This window comes from Bison bison, unplaced genomic scaffold (genome assembly GCF_000754665.1).
Source record: "Bison bison bison isolate TAMUID 2011002044 unplaced genomic scaffold, Bison_UMD1.0 scf7180017864170, whole genome shotgun sequence".
In the NCBI taxonomy this organism is placed as follows: domain Eukaryota; kingdom Metazoa; phylum Chordata; class Mammalia; order Artiodactyla; family Bovidae; genus Bison; species Bison bison.
In genome coordinates this window covers 701,391-724,973 of record NW_011494742.1, presented here as the reverse complement: position 1 = coordinate 724,973, position 23,583 = coordinate 701,391, and the positions used below count along the sequence as shown (strand labels likewise).

Sequence of the window (23,583 nt, the reverse complement as noted above, 5' to 3'; positions counted from 1 at the left end):
TGGTCTGTTGCCTCTTATCAATTTGTTCTTAAGCCACTTACTAACTCCTACAACCAGGACCCTGCCCCCTCATAGGCAACATTGCTCCACCTTGCTTATTATTAAAATACTCTTAATGCCCCTACATGACCAGATAACCTACTCCTATGTCATAACTTCTGTTATTACCTAAAATGGGTCTATGACAATAAAATGTTTACCATTGGAAACACCCTAAACTACTCTTATGGAGGACTAGGGAAAGAAATCTGACTTACATTCCCTCAGAGCAATAAGAGGATAAGGTTTCACCAGGTTCCCAGTCTCAGGGCACAGGCTTAGATTGCTTTACATCATGGTATCTATTCCCATCGTGATGGACAAACCGGCAATGAGTTAAGATTACACCCCCTAATCCTTCCCAGGACTAGTCAAGCTGGAGACCTTGGGGATGCCCAACTCCAGCCTGGGGGTCCCAGGAGGTCAACCTGCCTTGACCTGCCTATTAGGGGAAGCACACTGACTAAAACCGCCCACCCTAGCCAGGCACCATAGTAACCATTTGCGTGAGTTGTTTTATGACAGGAGGTCCTGGTAAGGAACATGGAACTAATAAGCCACCACCAACTGGAAAAGTTCGGGAAAGGTCAAAAGGAGACACCACAGGTCCGACCACCTCCCAGAATCCTTTGCTGGCATCCATCTTGGCTGAACAAGGCATGCACCACCAGGAAAGACTCTGAATCAGAATGATTAGCTAAAGACAACCCAGAAATTAATCCTATCAACATAAAACTGCAACATAAGAACTTATCAACATAAGACTGCAAGCCACATGGCAGAGCTATTCTCCTGGGTTCCCTTACCCTACTGCTCTCTGCCCAAGTGCCCTTTGCCAAGAAAATCTCTTGCTTTGTTAGCACATGTGTCTCCTCGGACAATTCATTTCCAAGTGTTAGACAAGAGCCCACTACGGGCCCTGGAAGGGGTCCCTCTTCCTGCAACATGCCTAGGGATCTGTTTCCTGGGAGGTTGTCATGCCTCAGCCTGCTTGGGGATTCACCCAGCCTAGGATCCCAGGAGGTTGACCTGCCTCAACCTGCCTAAGGATCTGGTCCTCGGGAGGTTGTCACACCTCAACCTGCTTTGGAATCCACCAGTCCATTGGTCCCAGGAAGTCGATATGCCTTGACCTGCCCAGGGATTTGATCTCCAGGAGGCTGTCATGCCTCAGTCTGCCTGGGGATCTGCACCCTGACCCGGGGACGCCTGGCTCTCAGGTTGCAACAGTACTGGGTAGGATAAGCTTTGGAAAGACTCACCCCTAAGGAAGTCCACCCATGGAATAGAAGGAAGCCTATTACTGTGGGACTGTGCCGAGTCTCAGCAATAACTCAGGAGCCCAACAAGAACCACATTGCCTTTCTGGAAAGGCTAAAAGAGGCCCTCCAAATGTTTACCAATCTGGACTTAGACTCTTACAAAGGACAGGTGATTTTTAAGGACAAATTCCTGTTCCAATGTGCATCAGACATCAGGATAAAGTTACAATAGCTACAGCAGCAGGACTCTGCTGCCTCTTTAGATGAGATGGTCCAGACAGCCACCAATAAGTTTTACAACAGAGAACAGGAGAGGGAAGCCAAGGCCCAGGAAAGAGAGAGAATGAAAGAGACAAGCCATGCCCAGATGCTGGCCACCCTCCAGGGAAGCCCTAGGGCAAACCCCAAGTCCTTGAAGGACAAGGCATGAGACAAATGCCTAATCTGTAGACAGGCAGGACATTGGGCCAAAGAGTGTTCAAACTGTGGCAAGTCTCCTAAAATGGCTTGCTACAAATGCCATCAATTGGGACACTGGGTGGCACTCTGCCCTCCGGATCCAAGAGCCTCGAGGTCAAGTGCCAAGCCTTCCCTCACAATGGTTCAACAGGACTGAAGTGGCCTGCTCCAGCCAGCCCACCTGCCACAGATAACCATCAACAGGGATGGAACCAAGGGTGCACCTGGATGTGGCAGATAGGTCCGAGAATTTCTTGATGGACACACAGGCTACCTACTCTGTCCTGACCTCCTGTTCCAGAGCCGTCTCCTCCCAAACCTGTACTGTTTTGGGTGCTACAGGAAAAACAATTACAAAAAAATTCACCCAAGCACTTCTTTGTTGCTGGGATGGGCAAATACTTTCCCACCAGTTTCGGGGGGTCCCTAAGTGTCCTACTCCCTTATTGGGAAGAGATCTTTCCCTGCTTTTGAAATCTTGCAGCTATTGCAGTTCTGATGGAAGATACTTTAAAACTCTCACTTGGGGGCAAACTATTTTTACCAGCCACCAAGTGAAACAACTTTTTAATGGGAAAGGCCATTTATGGATGTCTGATCAAAGGATCCTCAGGTATCAAGTAGTGCTGATGGAAAATCCAGGCCAAACTATATACTCTTGTGAGGTTCTTAACCCAGCTACCCTCCAACCTATCCCTGAGGGCTCTCTCCCCTTTCACTCTTGCCTAGAAATCTTGGACGACTGGGCAAAACCCTGAGAAGGATTGTCAGAAGCTCCTCTGACCAATCCTGAAGAAATTGTACACTGATGGAAGTAGCTTGGTCTTAGATGGGGAAAGAAGAGCTGGATATGCAGTAGTCTCCAATTTTGAGACCATAGAGGCTAAACCTTTGTCACCAGTACTTCAGCCCAATTGGCTGAGCTCATAGCCCTGAGCTTTAGAGCTGGGAAAAGGAAAAAGAGCAGCCATTTACACTGACTCCAAGCATGCCTTTCTGGTGCTACATGCACATGCTGCTATTGGAAAGAAAGAGGCCACTTGACCACCCGAGGGTCCCCAATCAAGTAGGGTGATCAAATCCTTAGGTTCTTGGAGGCAGTCCATCTGCCCAGTGAGGTTTCAGCCTCCCACTGTAAAGGACACCAAAAAGGGAGTACGAAAGTGGCACAAGGGAACCAAGAAGCCTATCAGGCAGCTAAGAGCAGCATTACAGAACAGTGACCTAATAGGGGTTGCCACCTTAGTTCCACAGACTAATTTGCCAGAAATTCCTTCATATACTGAAGGTAAGACTCTTAAAGCTAAGAGTGAGAGCTTTCAAGAAGATCATATGGGATGGTTCCAAGAGGAGGGACTCCTTTTTCTGCCTGGGAAGCTCCAATTGAAGTTGATTAACTCCTTACATGCCACCACTTATTTAGGGGAGAAGGCCCTCCAAAGATTACTAGAAAGGTCCTTCAGAGGAAAAGCCCTCCAAATAACTATAAGGCAAGTGGTCACCTTTCGTCCCACTTGCCAATTAACCCCCAAAGAGCTCGAAGACCTCAGCTGGCCCAGCCCATCCAATGGCATGGGACCTACCCAGGAGAGGATTGGCAGATGGACTTCACCCAGACGCCAGCTTCTCAAGGGTTTAAATACCTACTAGTCATGATAGATACATTCACGGGATGGACTGAAGGCTTTCCCACCTGGACTGAGAAGGCTGAGGATGTGGTAAAAAACAATGCTCCATGAAATCATTCCAAGATTTGGTCTGCCCAGGTCATTACAAAGTGACAATGGGACATCATTTACTTCTAAGGTCACCCAAGGGGTCTCGAAAGCACTGGGCATTACTTAGTACCTCCATTGTGCCTGGAGGCCTCAATCTTCAGGAAAAGTAGAAAGAGCCAATCAATTCTTAAAATCAGTGATAAAAAAAGATAACGCAGGAGACCTCCCTGGGATGGAAGGAGGCTTTACCAATAGCTCTCCTCCGCACCCACATTGCCCATAAGGAACAGGTTGGTCTTAGTTCTTATGAGATGCTATATGGAAGACCTTTTGTTTATATCAATGACCTCTTCCTAGATCCAGAGGCTCAGACTCTCTGGTCTTATACCATGGCCACTGGGCAATTCCAACAGGATATACATTTGTGGGGTGTCAACCAAGACCCAAAAGATTCTAAAGAGCCACCACTATATGCTCCAGGGACTCAAGTCCTAATTAAAGTCTGGAAAGATGGGTCCCCAAAGGCTCCACTCCAGGCCACATGGAAGGGCCCCTACCCTGTAATATTTTCTACCCTCACAGCAGTTAAGATACCAGGGCACAACTCCTGGATTCACTAATCACTAGTCAAGCTGTGTAAGAAAACAGAAGAGGATATTCAGTATACCCTGGTAGATCTCAGATACCTATTTAGGACTACAAATGAGTGCCATTCTAATGAACACCCCCAAAATTAATTTTCTGGGGACAAGATTTCTCAGGATAGCTCTAAAGAGCCAACACAGCTTGGCAGGGGTTGTACTCCAAAACAGACAGGAGATAGAGCTCCTGATCCCTGAACAAGGAGGAACTTGAGCCATCTTAAATGAGACGTGTTGTTTCTGGTAAATACCTCCAACCAAGTTAAAGAAAGTCTCACAGTCCTCAAGAAAAACATTCAGATCCTACGGGATCTCAAAGAATGAGCTGGAGAGTTCTTGGGGTGGCTACAATCTCTCTTTGGGGGATCCTTCTCCAGGCAAGGGTGAATTTGGAGTTGGCTAATATCCCTACTAATCCCTGTTATCACCATATCAATGCTGCTTGTGATTGCTCCATGTATTATCAATTGTCTAACCTGTTTTTGTCTCTGCCCAGGTCAACAAACTACAATATGCAGTGCCAGTTCAACAAGGATATATAAAGCTACAACCTGACCAATGGAAAATATCACTCACCTTTAGATGGACACTGCTATAAGGACTCTGAGGCTTGAGACTAGCAAGAGAGGGGGAGGCCCAATGCCCCTCACCATCCCAGCTCAGCAGGAAGTAGCCAGAGAGACCTCAACACCCCTACTCCCAGAGAATTGGGCCTCCCATCTCTTGAGGGGGGGATGTTAGGTAGTTAGAATAGGAAAAAGGAGTCCAAAATGGCAGTGGCTAAAAGACAAAGAAAGGGAAAAGCCTGCAAAAATGGAACAAAAGAATATCTGCAGACTGGAGTGAGAACTTCAGTTCTCACAAACAAATACACCCTCTTCTTGGCTAGCCCAATTTGCATAGGGCAGGCTCAAGGTAGGGAGGAGACAAACGTATAAAAGGAGGAAGCCAAGATGGATTGAGGCCTCTCCTTTGGGGTCGGCCCACCTTCATGCCTCAAGGGTATACTTTCCTTTGCTTGCCGAATAAAACTCTGAGCTGTAACCGAGCTGTAACACTGGTCTGCCGTTTCAAATCTTTGCTGTGGCAAGACAGAACTGAGGAAATTTCACACTTCCCCAGCAAAACAAAAAATGCAGAATAGACTGCATATGCCATCAACATTGGTGGCATTTTCTTTTTTGACCAGGTAACCAGGTATGATGTCACAGTCACAGAATATATGACGATACTTCTGTACAAAGATGGAGTCACAGATGTTCCAGTAACACAATTCAACAGTAGGGGATTCATGAAATGCTACTGTGAGATCCCAGCAACTTGTCTAAGTTCTATCTTGATAAGCTTTTTAAAATAAATTACTTAAAGCAAAGATGGCTTTTACAGTTTGCAGATATCTTAAAACTCAATAAAAAAAAAGGTAAGAAATCAAGATTCAAAACAGTCTTACAGGGAAGAAGTTCAAATCCAACAAGATAAAAGGTATCATATAATATACATGCTCTGGTCTGAAATATTTAAGTTGACTTGCTATATTTTCCCAGGTTGCTGAAAAGATAACATCATTGTATTTCTTCTAATTTCATCCTCAATCTTTCCAAGGCCTTAAAAGGAAAGAAAGCCAAACCACTAAAGGCTGTTTTCTCTAAAAGACTGCACAAATGTTATTTTCAAGAAAATGTTGATACATAGCACAAGATTTCAAAAAATGTCACCATTTTTTTTTTTAAAACAATATAGTAAGACTTACATCCATGGTTTTCTTGAATTGTAAGCTCTTTTGTTTATGGGCAGCATCCATTATAAGCTCCGTCTGTGAAGAGAGCACAAGCACTATTAATAAAGATAATTATTAACACCAGTTTATTTTGAAGGCTAAGCGTTTAACATGGCTTACCTCGTTTAGTCCTCACACAACCCAGAGGGTAGATGTGCTATTTATTATTACTCCTATTTCACAAATAAGGAGAGTGCAGCACAGAAAGGGGGAACAATTTGCCTACCTTTGAACCTGGGTGGCCACCAGCCACTACTGAGAATCAGGGATCACCTTAGAGTATCCTCATCAGTAAATATGGAATCAAGAAACTTAGGCTTCAGGTGTTAGTCACTCGGTAATGTCCGACTCTTTGTGACCCCGCCAGGCTCCTCTGTCCATGGAATTCTCCAGGCAAGAAGACTGGAGGGAGTAGCCATTCCTTTCTCCAGGAAATCGTCCTGGCTCAGGGATTGAACCTGGGTCTCCCACACTGCGGGCAGATTTTTTATCATCTGAGCCACCAGGGAAGCCTCGAGTTTCAAAAAGGGATTTTTAAAATGTTGCTCATTTTAAAAGGGTTCTTTATTCTGTAAGCCTGTGTCAGCGCAGTTAGGGACTCAGAAACATTCACTTCTGTGGCATTTGTCAAAGGCACTCCCATCACTGGCAAGGAGCCCAGGCAGGATGAAGGGAAGAAATGTTTGTGGAACAGCTGATCAGTCCTACATTGTACACCATCTAATCCAGGAAAGGTAAGCTACTTGGTTGAGATCACTTGGGAGCAATTTCTTTGCTGCGGCTGTGACAATACTTTTATTAGTCAAAATAATGGGACTGATAATAAAAATTCAACTCTCAGACCTAACAGTGGGGTTCCCTGGTGGCTCAAATGGTAAAGAATCCACCTGCAATGCAGGAGACATGGGTTCAATCCCTGTGTTGGGAAGATTTCCTGGAGGAGGGCATGGCAACCCACTCCAGCATTCTTGCCTGGAGAATCCCCATGGACAGAGGAACCTGGGCTACAGTCCATGGGGTTGCAAAGAGTTGGACACGACTGAGCGACTAAGCACAGCCCAGACATAGTGGCAGCTCCCACACTATTATGTGCTAAGTGACTCTCATGCATCACGATTGTGAGTACTCATCCCCATCCCCTGGGTAACCTCACCCAAGGTGATATTCTCAGCAAGTAGCAGAGTTGGAATTTGGACACAGTCAGACTCCTGTGTCCTTGTTCCTAATCTTTACCCAAAACTACCATTAACCACATGATAGCCCTCTAAAATCAGATGGGTATATAAAAGCTAAGAAATGCAACAAAATGAGTTATGGCATTGCCCTTGTACAAGACGACATAATGCAAAATAATACTAAGAATATTAAAATATGTCTCTTTCTTCTGGAAAACTAAGTTTTTATCTGTTACCATAATGCACAAATATGGATGGATTTTCAAGATATCTGGATATGTTTTGGGATGGTCTCACTTCAGATATGAACTTTGTAGAATATATGAAACTCCCTTGGGAGAGCCCCCAAGGGGCCCTCTGAGAATGAAGCACCCATCTCCCAGCCCAGCTGAAACAGAAGGACCAGGAGGAAACGAGGTTAAGGCTCTAAAGAAATGGAGGACAGAAACATGACCCCACGGGGATGACTCCCAAGCAGATCCCTGCCATTGCAGACAGACAGCTGTGTGGCTCATGTGAGCACCTATGTGCCTCTGTGAGGAGGGCAGAGTTTATTCATAATGTTTCTTGGTTTCCCAGGCTCCACAGAGCAGATCAGTTAGCAATGCTGGTCTGTCCATGGTCCTTTCTAGTCCAAATTCACACAGTGCCATTCTTTCGGTTCAGGAGCTGTTATTATTTTATAGTTTATGGCCCAAGTCAGGCCTCCTTATCTCCAAGTTCTACGTAACACCAGCATCATGCACCTCTCATGTGGCTACAAAGTTCCATTATACTTCATGCCATTCTTCTCTCTGGCTTCAAGGATTCCTGTATTTGTATATCAGCAGGATCTTAGCAGCTAGTCTAGCTCTAACCTAACTGGTGTGATCCCTGGAGCCCACAAAGTGCTATAGCTCAAGACCACTCAGTGACACCCAGTCCAGCTCTGTCTGCTACCACCTTGATTTAAGTCTCCTCATGTCCATACTCACTTGTAAGGTGGCCTTTCCATGGTAACCCCAGTAAGTCATGAGTTCTCTTTCAGGACTTATATAGCATGCAGGATCTTAGTTCCCCAACTAGGGATCAAACCTGTGCCCCATGTAGTGGAAGCACAGAGCCTTAACCACTGGACAACCAGGGAGCCTCTTCCAGGGCTCCTTAGGGATGTTTTTCTTCTAGGACTCATTCTTTCTGTTTAGACTGACTCTACTGGAAATTTGATTATGCTTTGTCAGTAACACAAAATAGTGCAAAGCCACAGCCCTGCATGCTATCAAGTGGGGAGAGGCAAGAGGAAGGGGAAAAGGAAGGAGAGATGTATAATAATGGCCTGCAGTAAATTGCTGACTGAGCAGCTGAATAGTCTGTTTGTCTGTTTACCTACACTCAGACTATACTCTGAAAACTGGAAGTGACAACCTATGTGACCAAGGAGGTTCCCTTCTTCGGAGCTCGCTCTCGACACAGGGCCTTCTGCCATGATCATCCTTGTCTTAGTTGAGACAGTAAAGCATAATGTAGGCACCAGAAGACAGAGTGATTGACCACGTGCTTCCTTTGTTCAGCTTAGGATGCTCTGGGCTGGGAAAGCATCTCAGCACCTAAAACGTCAAACCTCCTGAGCGTGGCTCCAAAGATCCCTCCCTGCCTGCCACCTCCAGGGCTGAGAACCTTCTTTGTCTCTGCCCTCACTCATACCATCTTTCACTCTGTTGGCTTTAGCTTCAAGGTCACTGCCTCCAGGAGGCTCCCCAGACCTACCAGTTAGGTTAGGTGTCCCACTGCAGGTTCAGCTGGCAGCTTCACTTTCTTATCTTTTAAGGCTCATTCCACTGACATGATTACTGTCACATCAGTCTCTCTGGCCAAGCTCTATGCTCTGGGGGAGGGATGGCCACAGCAGCATTTGTCACCACCCTCAGAAAACTAGTTTTATAAGCTGCTGCTGCTGCTGCTAAGTCGTATCAGCCGTGTCTGACTCTGTGCGACCCCATAGACGGCAGCCCACCAGGCTCCCCCGTCCCTGGGATTCTCCAGGCAAGAACACTGGAGTGGGTTGCCATTTCCTTTTCCAATGCATGAAAGTGAAAAGCGAAAGTGAAGTCGCTCAGTCATGTCCAACTCTTCGTGACCCCATGGACTGCGGCCCACCAGGCTCCTCTGTCCATGGGATTTTCCAGGCAAGAGTACTGAGTGGGTCGCCATTGCCTTCTCCTAGTTCTATAAGCTAGTTCACTGAAAAGTTCTACCAGCCATACCTCCCCTGACCCAGTTCACTAAAAGAAACCAACTGATGGATTTCCTTGATAAACGGAAATGGCTTAGTTTCCAAGAAGTGAGAGACCAACATGTGCAGGGTTTGACTAGTGAAAATGAGAAGTTAACGTTGACACATAGTCTCTAAAAGTCTGATTTTTTTTTTCAAAGTATCTAAATACAGAAGTGGAACAACCCATAGTTCACTGTGATACAAGTAACTGTAAATTTATGAATAAACTTTGGACTTGGCAAAGAAAGCTCAGAAGCTGTTTTCCTGCTGTCGAGAGCACACAGCGTGGAGAACTTTGATGACTGCAGTGGAATGAGCCCAGGCTTCGCTGTTGCTTAAGAGAATTCAAAATAGTTCCAGCTGTGAGAACTTGGTCTTTGTAACTTACGAGGAAGGGAAGTTTCAGAAGCCTTGCAAAATTAACAAAACTCTCCCTGAAACCAAGGGCACTTAAGACTGTGAGGAAACAAGTCTCTTCTTCTCTTAGTGGAAATCATGTGTGCACAGACCCTGGCTGTCGAAGGCTGAAAAACTGTAAACCCGCTGGAGAACAGGCAGGGTTTGCAATGGCAGACATAAAGAGTCTGACCATCCAATAGATAGATGGGTGTAATACACATATACTTTGGGCCAGATGTGACCCTCAAACCCGATACTTGAACCTTGAATTTGTCTGAAAATACCCAACATGGTGTTCCTTAATTGTTAGTTTCTACCCTTCCTTCCGAGAAGAGGCACAGCTGTCAGGGCAGCTTATGAAATGACAGTATATAGTAGGTAGTCAGGCCCTTAAGATGCCTCCGCCCACTCCAAATGTCAGGTCGCCACAAGGGAGGTTGGAATTAGACTCTGATTTAGAACCACAGGCAAAGTTGCTGGGATTGAGGCATGGGTAAAATCAGCTGTTAACTGGATATATACACTGCAGACAATGACTTCCAGACAGTAAAGGGCCAGGATGAAGAAAGATTGCCAAGAAGTCCATGCAGAGCTGTCTGGAGAGACCTGGGTGGGCGTGTTCAGATGCTACATAGGCAAGAGTTTCTCTCTCACATGAAGTTCATGCTAACCTTGGAGACCAGATATTAAAGAAAAGTTCTGTGGGGACTTCCTTGGTGGCACAGTGGATAAGAATCTGCCTGCCTTTGCAGGGACATGGGTTCGATACCTGGTCTGGGAAGATTCCATGCGCCTTGGAGCAACTAAGCCCACGCACCACAACTACTGAGCCTGCGCTCTAGAGCCCTCGAGCTGTAACTACTGAAGCCTGTGGGCCCTAGAGCCTGCGCTCCACAACGAGAGAAGCCACTGCCATGAGAAGCCCATGCAACACAACTAGAGAAAAGCCCTTGCAGCAACAAAGACTCGGCACAGCCAAAAAAATCAAATCTTTTAGGACCAAAATGGAAGGGAGACAAAACAGAGGCTGGTCTAGTCTAAGGAATACTTTAATATAAATCTGCACTTCTTGTCTTGATCCTTGTAACTTCCTAAATGTTTGCCAGTTTTATTAACTCTTGTTTACTCCCACCTCCTGCCCATCAAGGAAAAAGAGCCTGTATAATATCCGTTTTGAAGCCAAAAGGACTTGAATTTCCCAGGACCTGTGTATCCCTATTTGTAAAATAGGGCAGTTGGACTACATTCTGGTCTCCAGGGAGAACTGAGTCCCCTCCACTTCTTACCCATCCATATCACCTTGACCAGGAGGAGGAATGTGAACTGAAAACCCACCACCTTGGATGTGCTAGACCCTTATGAAAACAGGGCTTCCCCTTTCCAGTCATAGTTTAAACAGCGGCAGCAGATAGAACAGGAAAGCAAGCTGGACCTCTGATTCTTGCAACAAGTTAAAAAAGAACTGCCCTAGCATGTAAATGGGCACAGAGGCGTCCCTGTCTAGACTGAGTGCCCACATGGTTCCCGATAAATAATCTCATAGGTTAAAAGACGAGTGTGGACGCTTGAGATTGGGAGCTGAGCTAAGGAGTTCAGTGAGAAAACAAGCCTGGAGTTTTCTGCTGGAAGAAAGGCAACATGTTAATACATGTAAGATATAACACATAAACCCAACCCAACCGCATAAACCATGTAACACATAAATCTAACCTTTTTTTGTTGTGACTTTTGCTTTTCCCTGAACTCCTCCATCTTCCTGGCTTCTTCTCTTAAAGTCTGTGCAAGGTAGATGTGACTTTGTGCCACATTGTCTACTTCTGCAAAAAGAATAAAAAACAAACCCCACATGTCTGAATTCAAATCAAAGAAACCACATAAAAAGTTAAAATACAGACAGAACTCTTGGGCACGTGGTAAAGTTAACCTGCTTCACTTGGTCATCAACATTTATTAAGCCCCTCCACATACCCAGCATTACCCTGAAGCCAGCAAACCTTTAGTGCAGCTTTCCACCACGAGCTGCACTAACCTGGTGTGTGCCCAAGGCAGGGGAGAAGCTCATGGAGCTTGCATGCTAGCACACAGTACTAAACCCACTACAATTTCAAATTCAATCCTACTTCTCATTACAGGACTCTAAGGTTCTTCCCATCTCTAACATCTCATGAGCCTGTAAGAAATTTCTCTCTGGACAGAATGATTATTGGTATTTTTCCCTTTATTTTCTGAGATCTTTGTAAAGAGCATGACTTACCTTTCTAATAGAAGAACTGAAATTTTTACTTTTCTTGTTCCAAGGACACAAATTATAGATGGCATTAAAGATAGAAAGATTGACAGATATGATCTAAGAAAAAATTTTGAACTTGTGTGTGTTAGAAGAGACCAAAAAAACTAGAAAAAAAATTGCAATTTACACAACAGAGTAAATAGCTATATTAAAAGAACTTCAAATCAAAATAAATATATATATTCCAGGGTTTTAAAATGGTTGAAAAGCATGAAATTTTTAAAAAGATTGGCCAAATGGCCAGTTAACATTTGAAAACATATTCAGCCTTAAAATTACTGGAAAAAAAAAAACAAAATTTTTAAAATCCAGAAATATATCACTTTTTATCCTTCAGTCTGGAAAAAAATTGTTAAAGTTCGAACATTCTTGGTATTGGCAAGCATGGGAAAAAAACAGTACTGCGGGTGGGGGGAAATTTACCACTTTTTGAGAGGAAACGCAGCATTTTGTAGAATAAAAAACATTAAATATAAGAGTGAGGCAGATCTATATGAAATGAAATGGAAAGATATCTAGCACCACTCAACTAGCTACAGAAACATGGTAAGCACATACTGTGCCACGTTAAAGTCCTTAGCTTAGAGGCAGTAAGGACAGAAAATTTAAAGGCCTTAAACTCTGAGTCACAGGCCCAGGGAATGCTAGAAATGGACAGGACCCCCTGAAGACCAGTGCCAGGGCCTCACCCTGGATTCCCAGTGTGAGAACCACTGCCTGAAATGAGTCAAATGCACATCATGAAGTGCAGGTGTAGACAGTTCTCCAACTCATTTCAGCTCTGAAGGGCTATTTATCACCAAGTTGCTCTATTTTATTTTTTAAATCAGTATGAGCTGTTCAAGTTAAAACTCAGCTGTGATGACAAACACAGAGCTCACCAAGGACAGCAAATGCATTTTTAAGGAATCACTTACGCTGCTTGAAGACTTCAAGGGCTCGCTTCAGGGTGCTAAAAAAAAATAAAAGCACATGTATAGCTTCAGTTCTGGAAATTGGCTGTATAACCTTATTATAATGCCATTGCATGTTTCTCCCAGCCTACATCTTAACTGATAGCCTGTGATCTGATCTTTGCCCATGAGCTTGAGAAGACAACAAAAGATCAATGCTTCTTCAGTCTAGTTTCCTCTCTATTGCCCCTCAGTCCCAGGCCCAAGCATCATAAATGCTTTACTGTCCATCTGGGTAGAGCCAGATGCCAAAATTCTTTATGCTTCATTTTCCCCAAGGATAATATAGGAGTTATGATCCATTTCTCATAATGATACAAATTATTCCTTAAAGTATGATAATTAGAAATATGGATGTTGTTTTTGTTGTTCAGTTGCTAAGTCATGTCCAACTCTTTGCAACCCCACGGGCTGCAGCATGCCAGGCTTCCCTGTCTTTCACTATCTTCCAGAGTTTGCTCAGATTCACGTCCATTGAGTTGGTGAAGCTATCTAACCATCTCATCCTCTGTCGCCCTCTTCTCCATTTGCTTCAGTCTTTCCCAGCACTAGGGTCTTTGCCAACGAGTTGGCTCTTTGCATCAGGTGGCCAAAGTATTGGAGTTTCAGCATCAGTCCTTCCAATGAATATTCAGGGTTGATTTCCTTTAGGATTGACTGGTTTGATCTCCTTGCAGTCCAAGGGACTCTCAAGAGTCTTCTCCAGCATCACAGTTTGAACACATCAATTCTTCGGCATTCTTTATGCTGCAACTCTCACATCCATATATGACTACTGGAAAAACCATAGCTTTGACTAGAAAGACCTTTGTCGGCAAAGTGATGTCTCTGCTTTTAAATACACTGTCTCAGTCTGTCATAGCTTTCCTTCCAAGAAGCAAGCATCTTTTAAGTTCATGGCCTCAGTCACCGTCCACGGTGAAATAAAATCTGTCACTGCTTCCACTTTTTCCCCTTCTATTTGCCATGAAATAATGGGACCAGATGCCCTGATCTTAGTTTTTTGAACGTTGAGTTTTAAGCCAGTTTTTTCTCTCTCCTGTTTCACTCTCATCAAGAGGCTCTTTAATTCCTCTTCACTTTCTGCCATGGTATCATCTGCATGTCTGAGGTTGCTGATATTTCTCCCGGCAATCTTGATTCCAGCTTGTGATTCATCCAGCCCAAAATATGGATAAAAGCCAATAAAAGAGGGATTCCCGATCACCTCCTTTTCCATCCATTCTTCAGTCCTCACATGTTTATTGCACATAAACTATGGACCAGGCATGGTGTCAGATGTTGGTGATTCAGTGGTACAAGACAGACATTGCCACGGACTTAAGAGTCTCAACGGAAGAGACAGTCATGAATACAGTGCTCTATCACAGAAGAACAAACTACCACAAATTTAGCAGCTTAAAACAAGACACATTTCTTACTTCACAGTTTCTGTGGAGAAGACCATGACTCACCGTTCATACCTTCTCTCAATTTCCTCCCTTCTCTCCCATGGCTCCTCCTCCCTTATAGCTCCCCTTGCTCGTGGTTTTAGTTCTTCCCGTCCTACACTTCCTTAACAAGCTTCCTTTTGAGGTGAAGTGGCTCTTGGGATTCTCTTGCTCATCACTGCCCTCACGAATGCAGACCTCACTGGGATCACTCCAGCCACTCAAGAAGAAATGGGACTAAGTGAAGTCATGGTCCCAGCCCGTAGCCACAACAGCGTAGGATCACGGATTGTATTCTACACATATACATGTAGGTGGCAAGTTCTGCTCTCTTACAAACTAAAAAGCCTTGTATCTTTTGGCTGGCCTCTTCTTTTTTTTTTTTGGCCCCTTCTTTTTAACTACACCTCATTTTTCCCATTCTGCTTATTCATCCTCAAACAAAGAGTCCTTATGTCGCCCTGCCTTTTCTCATATAAACATTCCCAATTATTACCAACATGTTAAGCAGAAAAACTTTAACTGCACAGTCTCTGTACACTTTCCCTGCCTTATGATACAATTTCTCAAGGAAAATGCACCAGAAAGTGTCTGTGTCTAAACAAACGCACAACTGGTCCAGTAAGATGCATGAGCCTCACTCAAGAGCAGACTTATGACTGGAATTAGTGAGAGAGAAAGCTGGTCTTGGCCTCAGATAGAACTGGAAGTCTTTCCCCATAATGAGCTGTGGAGCTGGAAAGTGACAGAGATGAAGTCTGTTCGGAGTCTAAACTTTTTCCCCCAGCCTAAGTGACTGGTTAAAAGGCCACTAATAGAGCAGCCCAAACTCTCTCTATTTGTCATCAGCTTTGTTGTCCCGCCGGAGAAGGCAATGGCACCCCACTCCAGTACTCTTGCCTGGAAAATCCCATGGACGGAGGAGCCTGGTGGGCTGCTGTCTCTGGGGTCGCACAGAGTCGGACACGACTGAGCGACTCAGCAGCAGCAGCAGCAGCAGTTGTCCTGCAGCATCACTTCATTGCTGCTCGTGTTTAGATGATGACAACAATCCGAGGAGTGAATGTGGACCTTGGGGATGATGCTCTCACAGTGTCCCTGCCCTCTCCTCCCAGGTGTTCTCCTTAACTGTGGGAAGAGAAAATATCCCGCCACTCTTACAAACACTTTGGCCTTAAACCCTAAAAGAGCCCACCAGAAGCTACGAAGTCTCCCAAAGTGGTCAATGAGGCAGAAAAAAATCCTACCTAGGCCCTGAACAAGCAAAGTTGTGCACGTTCATTGAGGAAATCTTCCTAAAGAGCATCCTGGAGGTGACAAAACCAGAAGTACCTGAAAGGCCTTTCACTTCAACCTTGGAATTATAGTCTGCAGGTCTCATATCCTATTCACCTTCCTCTCTGAGAAATTCTTAGAAGGAAAACTGACGAGCTTTTTTCACAGAAGAGATTGGTGCTAGAGTCTCTTGAAAAATTTACCAAGTTATAAATCAAACACACAAGAATATAAGAAATACCACTTTGCATCAGACTCATTCTGCTAAATATGTTTTCCAAGCAATACTATGTGAGAGAACATGGCTATTCTCCCTCACATCACCTAAAAACTTTTTGGATATCTTTCCAAATGACTTATGATTTCTTTATGATAAACAAGGCTTTAGATCCACTGACCTCTTCTTTTTTTTTTTTTTGGCCCCTTCTTCCTTGAAACTACAGAAACTAATCTTCCTTGAAACTACAGAAACTGTCCTTGAATGAAACTTACCTAACCCTAATAGTATGTAGGTCTGACATGTGAATATGGAAATGTTTTACATATTCAAAAACATGAAGCTAAATCATGCAAGAAAAAGGAAAGTTATGACCAACCTAGATAGCATATTCAAAAGCAGAGACATTACTTTGCCAACAAAGGTTCGTCTAGTCAAGGCTATGGTTTTTCCTGTGGTCATGTATAGATGTGAGAGTTGGACTGTGAAGAAGGCTGAGCACCAAAGAATTGATGCTTTTGAACTGTGGTGTTGGAGAAGACTCTTGAGAGTCCCTTGGACTGCAAGGAGATCCAACCAGTCCATTCTCAAGGAGATCAGCCCTGGAATTTCTTTGGAAGGAATGATGCTAAAGCTGAAACTCCAGTCCTTTGGCCATCTCATGCAAAGAGTTGACTCATTGGAAAAGACTCTGATGCTGGGAGGGATTGGGGGCAGGAGGAGAAGGGGACGACAGAGAATGAGATGGCTGGATGGCATCACTGACTCGATGGGCATGAGTCTGGGTGACCTCTGGGAGTTGGTGATAGACAGGGAGGCCTGGCGTGCTGCGATTCACGGGGTCGCAAAGAGTCGGACACGACTGAGTGACTGATCTGATGTGATCTGAACATTTAAAACAAACAAACAAACTTAACTGTATATGAAACTGCTTACATAATCACACAGAGAAAATAGTATTTTAAGTGACCTTACTGCTACGTCGCTTCAGTCGTGTCCAACTCTGTGCGACCCCAGAGACGGCAGCCCACCAGGCTGCCCCATCCCTGGGATTCTCCAGGCAAGAACACTGGAGTGGGTTGCCATTTCCTTCTCCAATGCATGAAAGTGAAAAGTGAAAGTGAAGTCGCTCAGTCGTGTCCTACTCTTAACGACCCCATGGACTGCAGCCTATCAGGCTCCTCCACCCATGGGATTTTCCAGGCAAGAGTGCTGGAGTGGGGTGCCATTGCCTTCTCCATAAGTGACCTTAGAAAACAATATTCTTAGTGGTATACAAGGTCAAGAGGAACTGCAAGAGGAACTGCAAAAAGCACCGTAAAGAAATGTTTCATTCAGAAGTTTCATTGTTAGTAGCTGTATTAATATCATTTTGAAACATTTCAATATATATTGTCATAGAAAGCCAATAATTATGATAATGTTGTCAGGAACCAAGATTTTCTATGTTAAGAGGAAATAAATATAAAATATAAGAAGTGAATTATAAATTAAATTTGAATTAGACATATCAATATGAACTCAAGCTTTTAAAATCTGTCCCCTGGGACTTCCCCAGTAATCCAGTGGTTAAGAATATGTGTTGCAATGCAGGGGTCATGGGTTCGACCCCTGGTTGGGGAGCGAAGATCCCACACACCAGGGAGCAACTAAGTCATGCAGCACAACTAGGGAGTCTGCTGGCTGCAGTTAAAACCCAAGACAGCCAAATAGATAAATAAATAATAAACAAAATAAAATCTGTCCCCTGAAAGAGCCTAGAAACAGTGACATGTCTGTGACAATGACCAATGCTAGAACTCAGAGTTTCATCTATCAGTTCAGTTCAGTCGCTCAGTCGTGTCCGACTCTTTGCGACCCCATGAATCGCAGCACGCCAGGCCTCCCTGTCTATCACCAACTCCCGGAGTTCACCCAGACTCATGTCCATCGAGTCAGCGATGCCATCCAGCCATCTCATCCTCTGATGTCCCCTTCTCCTCCTGCCCCCAATCCCTCCCAGTATCAGAGTCTTTTCCAATGAGTCAACTCTTCGCATGAGGTGGTCAAAGTACTGGAGTTGCAGCTTCAGCCTCATTCCTTCCAAAGAAATCCCAGGGCTGATCTTCTTCAGAATGGACTGGTTGGATCTCCTTGCAGTCCAAGGGACTCTCAAGAGTCTTCTCCAACACCACAGTTCAAAAGCATCAATTCTTCAGCACTCAGCCTTCTTCACAGTCCAACTCTCACATCCATACATGACCACAGGAAAAACTATAGCCTTGACTAGACGAACCTTTGTTGGCAAAGTAATGTCTCTGCTTTTGAATATGCTATCTAGGTTGGTCATAACTTTCCTTCCAAGGAGTAAGCGTCTTTTAATTTCATGGCTGCAGTCACCATCTGCAGTGATTTTGGAGCCCAGAAAAATAAAGTCTGAGGCTGTTTTCACTGTTTCCCCATCTATTTCCCATGAAGTGATGGGACCAGATGCCATCATCTTCGTTTTCTGAATGTTGAGCTTTAAGCCAACTTTTTCACTCTCCACTTTCACTTTCATCAAGAGGCTTTTTAGTTCCTCTTCACTTTCTGCCATAAGGGTGGTGTCATCTCCACATCTGAGGTTATTGATACTTCTCTCGGCAATCTTGATTCCAGCTTGTGCTTCTTCCAGTCCAGCATTTCTCATGATGTACTCTGCATAGAAGTTAAATAAGCAGGGTGACAATATCCAGCCTTGACATACCCCTTTTCCTATTTGGAACCAGTCTGTTGTTCCATGTCCAGTTCTAACTGTTGCTTCCTGACCTGCATATAGATTTCTCAAGAGGCAGTTCAAGTGGTCTGGTATTCCCATCTCTGAATTCAGAATTTTCCAGTTTATTGTCATCCACACAGTCAAAGGCTTTGGCATAGTCAATAAAGCAGAAATAGATGTTTTTCTGGAACTCTCTTGCTTTTTCCATGATCCAGCAGATGTTGGCAATTTGATCTGTTTCTTCTGCCTTTTCTAAAACCAACTTGAACATCTGGAAGTTCACAGTTCTCATATTGCTGAAGCCTGGCTTGGAGAATTTTGAGCATTACTTTACTAGCATGTGAGATGAGTGCAATTGTGCGGTAGTTTGAGCATTCTTTGGCATTGCCTTTCTTCGGGATTGGAATGAAAACTGACCTTTTCCAGTCCTGTGGCCACTGCTGAGTTTTCCAAATTTGCTGGCATATTGAGTGCAGCACTTTCACAGCATCATCTTTCAGGATTTGGAATAGCTCAACTGGAATTCCATCACCTCCACTAGCTTTGTTCGTAGTGATGCTTTCTAAGGCCCACTTGACTTCACATTCCAGGATGTCTGGCTCTAGGTCAGTGATCACACCATCGTGATTATCTGGGTCTATAAATATGGCTAATTACTAGTAAAATCTAGTTGACTCCAGATTTAAATTCATAAAAAATTACATTAAGAAAATATGATGTGTATGAATAATTGTTAAGTTTAAGTGATGGATTCACAGCCATTCATTATGTTTGCCTTTTTAATTTTCAGTGTGTTTTTACATTTAAAACATCAGAAAGATAAATCATATAATCAAATAATATAATCAACAAAAAATTCTCCATGTACTAATGTCCTATGTCTGAGGGTAACATATTTTTTAAGGCTTGCAGCATGCTCAGTTGCTCAGTTGGGTCCAGCTCTTTGTGACCCCATGGACTGTAGCTCGCCAGGCTTCTCTGTCCATGGAATTCTCCAGGCATGAATACTGGAGTGGGTTGCCCTTCCCTTCTCCAGGGGATCCTCCTGATCCCGGGATTGAACCAGAGTCTCCTGCATTGGCAGGCAGATTCCTTACCACTGACTGAGCCACAGATGCAGCGGCCCCTTTTTAAGACTTATGTAACTATTAATACTTTGAATATCTCCCAATGTTTTCCTCCTCCTCCGTAATCCAGTACTTTGCAACCTGGGATGAGTGGGTGTGCGGGTGCAGGTGTACGTGTCTTAGGATCAAGAGAAGAGAAAGGGAAGGGCAATGTCTTGTGTGCCCCAATACTGCCTCTGAGCAGACACAGACCTCAAGGCAGGTTTGCCGCTGTCTACAGCACAAAGCAGTGTGCACGACAGCATGAGGTACGATTACATCTGCAGAGATCTGCAAAGGTCTGCCTAAACTATTTTCCCCAGGTCTCCCTCAGTATGCTACGTATGGAAGGAATCTAGAAGTTTCCACGTGCATAGGAATATCTACATAATTTGTGAGGCCCACTGCAAAACAAAAATGTGCCATTCTCTGTTTATAAATCACTAAGAATTTCAAATAGTGACAGCAAAGAGTAAGAATCCTCCTGGTAATGAAGGAAATGCAAGAGATGTGGGTTTGATCCCTGCGTCGGGAGGATCCCTGGAGAAAAAAAGGGCTACCTACTCCAGTATTCTTGCCTGGAGAATCCCATGGACAGAGGAGCCTGGCAGGCTACAGTCCATGGGGTCACACAGAGTCAGACATGACATATCAACACAAAGATAGTAAACCGGTTCTGAAGCCCATCTACATTTGCGATCCCATATGATTGCCCAAGTCAGCCTTGCAAATGAGGGACTGTGTTCCCAAAGCAGGCACCATGTCTGGACATCTCTGTATCCTCAAGAGTGTTCAATGAATGATGGAAGAATGAATAGTCGAGGTACAGAATCCTCACATCAATGGTGAGAACTATGAAATGATGCAAAGACAGTCTCTCGTAACAATTACAAACTATGTGTTTCATACAATATGTACACATATACAAATATATATACAAAACAATAATACACTCTACTGAATTTCTAGCATAAAATTATGCATAATTCTACCTATAAAAAGTATACACAGAAAAGGACTTCAAAGGAAAATTTAGAAAATATTGAGTTATGGCTTCATAGTTCATTTTAGATTTCTTTCTGTATTTCTGTTTTTCACAACTAGAAATAAGAAAAAAAGTAAACATTTTTTTCACCCAACACATTTCACCCTACTGGCCAGGTCTGTCTGATGAAGTGACGGGGCTCCTGAGTGGTATCAGACAACCTGGAAACCAGAAAGAAACATGGAACCTACTTGGTCTCAGACTGTCCACATGGCTTCTTCCTAGCGAGGCTGAGCAGATCTTTGCCATATTTCTCTTCAATTGATGCCCTAAGGAGAACAGGAGAGAGAGTTCTGAGTCCTTCTCAGGGCTGATTCTTATTTATGACACATGGCACTTCCCTGGAAGGCAAAACTGCACCTTTTACATAGAAGCTCACAATTCTCTAAAATGTGAAACTCCTACTACAGAACCAGGAAGAATTGTAAAAGACCAGTGACCTCCATCTCTACAGTGTTCTTCTCCAACAAAAAGTCTATAGCATGAATAATTAAGGCCAAACCAAGTACAGTTCCTTGACCAGCACAGGTTACTACATTACAGAATAATTTTCAAAACTCTGATCCAAAAAGATGTATATACCTATATATGTGTGTATATATATACACATATATATGTTTATAGTCTACACAAATCTATACAGATATGAAATATATACATTTTAAGTGGAGTAAAAGATACTTCCGTCAAATGCTGCATTCCTTAGGCCCACCCCTCCCATCTTCTCTATGAGTATCCTTTTACCAACCTAAGAGGTCTCCTGCATTACAGGCAGATTCTTTACTGACTGAGCCAACAGGGAAGCCCCATAGAGTTCTCCTTTTTATTGTCTCCATAGTTCTGTTTTTTCCAGAATGTCACATAGTTGGAATCACATGGTATGTAGCTTTTTCAGACTGACTTCTTTTACTTAGCAATATGCTTTTAAGATTCTCCCATGTCCTTTTGTGGCTGGATAGCCCATTTCTTCTTATCGATGAATGATATTCCATGGTAAGGCTGTACTACAGTTTGTTTATTTGTTCACCTATTAAAGGACATGTTATGTTGTGAAAGTTGCTCAGTTGTGTCTGACTCTTTGTGGCCACATGGGCTATACAGTCCATAGAATTCTCTAGGCCAGAATACTGGAGTAGGTAGCCTTTCCCTTCTCCAGGGGATCTTCCCAACCCAGGAATCGAACCCAGGTCTCCCGCATTGTGGGCAGATTCTTTACCAGCTGTGCCACAGGGAAGCCCTTAGAGTTCTCTGTTCACGGTCAATTCAAATATGTAGCTAAACTGTACCAAGGAGATGAGAATTTCACAACAGAAACCCTGCAGTCAGCATGTCTCACAGGAACGCTGTTACTTGGTGTGGTATTATGGGTCTGTCTAAAGCACAAAATATCCCCTTTCCCCCTTTCCTGCTCCCCACGGCCTCTGTCACCATTTCCACTTTGTGTCCCAGCCCCAGTTTTATCTAAATCCTACTATCAAGTTATGGATCTTTAGGTTCATATACCCAAGTTAAAAAATTTTTTTAAATATTATATGAATACATTCTCACAGCAAAAGATTCAAACAACACAAAGTCATATGAAATAAAACACAAACGCCTCCCTTCATGCTCTCCCCCAACCCCATGCCCCTTCCCAGGAGGAGCCACTGCTAAGACTGCTGTGTATCCTCCCAGTCTTTCTCTGCATTTCCATAGTCATCTCTCACAAACACACAGCTTTTTCTAGTTATATAACTGAGGTCATTGTATTATTTGCTGTTCTGTTTTTCACCTAGTAATAGATCTGTCACATAGATCTTTCTTTATCAGTACATGCCAACTACCATGTTCATAATTAGGCATCTTCCACAGTTCAAGGTCACCCTAATTGCTTTGCTTTTCACTACTGCTAAGAAGAGTTAAATGAACATCCTCAGGCAGATATTCATGGGCATCCCTGAGAATGTTTCTCTAGCTAAGCTAGGACTTCTGAGAAAGTGGATTTACTAGATCAGAAGAATATATCTTTTAAATGTTGGAAAACAGTGTTGAATTGCCCTCCAAAAGAGCCTTCTCAATTTATATTTTCACCAAAAGTGTGCAAGCACTCCCATTCCCAGAAGCCCTCCCCAACACTGTATATTATCAGTCCTCACTAGACTTTAGTAAGAGAGGTTTGAAAAAAAGGTCTCATTTAAATTTACTTTTCCTTGATTTCAGTGATTATGCATTTTATATATTTATTTCCATATGTTATTTTATGAGTTACATAGGCATATCACCCCAATTTTTTAACTGAACATTTTACCTTTTTCTTATTGTTTTGTAGAAGTTCTTCATATATTATACATATCAATTTTTACTCTTACATGTTATATAGTTTCTCCCACTCTCATCTGTCTTTTCTAAATAATAACCTTATCCACTTTATTAAAATGATACATGCTCACTGTTCAAAAATAAGCAAAAAGAAAAATACAAAGAAGAAAGCAACAAACTGTCCAAAATCCACCAACTAAAATAATTAGTATTAACATTCGGTGATGATTGTAATGGGCATTCCCTTACACAGATATGCAAGCAGGATGGATGGACAGATAGGCATGAGTAATTTTAAAAGAATGAGACTATATTCTATCAGTTCAGTTCAGTTGTTCAGTCGTGTCCAACTCTTTGCAACCCCATGGACTGCAGCACTCCAGGCTTCCCTGGCCATCAGCAACTCCCGGAGCTTACTCAAACTCATGTCCATTGAGTTGGTGATGCCATCCAACCATCTCATCCTCTATCATGCCCTTCTCCTCCTGCCTTCAATCTTTCCCAGCAT

General features: G+C 43.5%; 1 protein-coding gene across 1 annotated transcript in view; it reads right to left on the bottom strand.

Moving 5' to 3' along the window:
- PSTPIP2 (proline-serine-threonine phosphatase interacting protein 2) overlaps positions 1-23,583 on the bottom strand; it is a 92,655-nt gene that overhangs the window by 18,614 nt on the left and 50,458 nt on the right. The window contains exons 3-6 of the mRNA XM_010842035.1: positions 20,969-21,046; positions 12,932-12,966; positions 11,435-11,541; positions 5,870-5,932 (exon numbers count right to left, since the gene is read on the bottom strand). Coding sequence (XP_010840337.1) covers positions 5,870-5,932; positions 11,435-11,541; positions 12,932-12,966; positions 20,969-21,046 — 283 coding nt within the window. The remainder of the gene's footprint in view (positions 1-5,869; positions 5,933-11,434; positions 11,542-12,931; positions 12,967-20,968; positions 21,047-23,583) is intronic.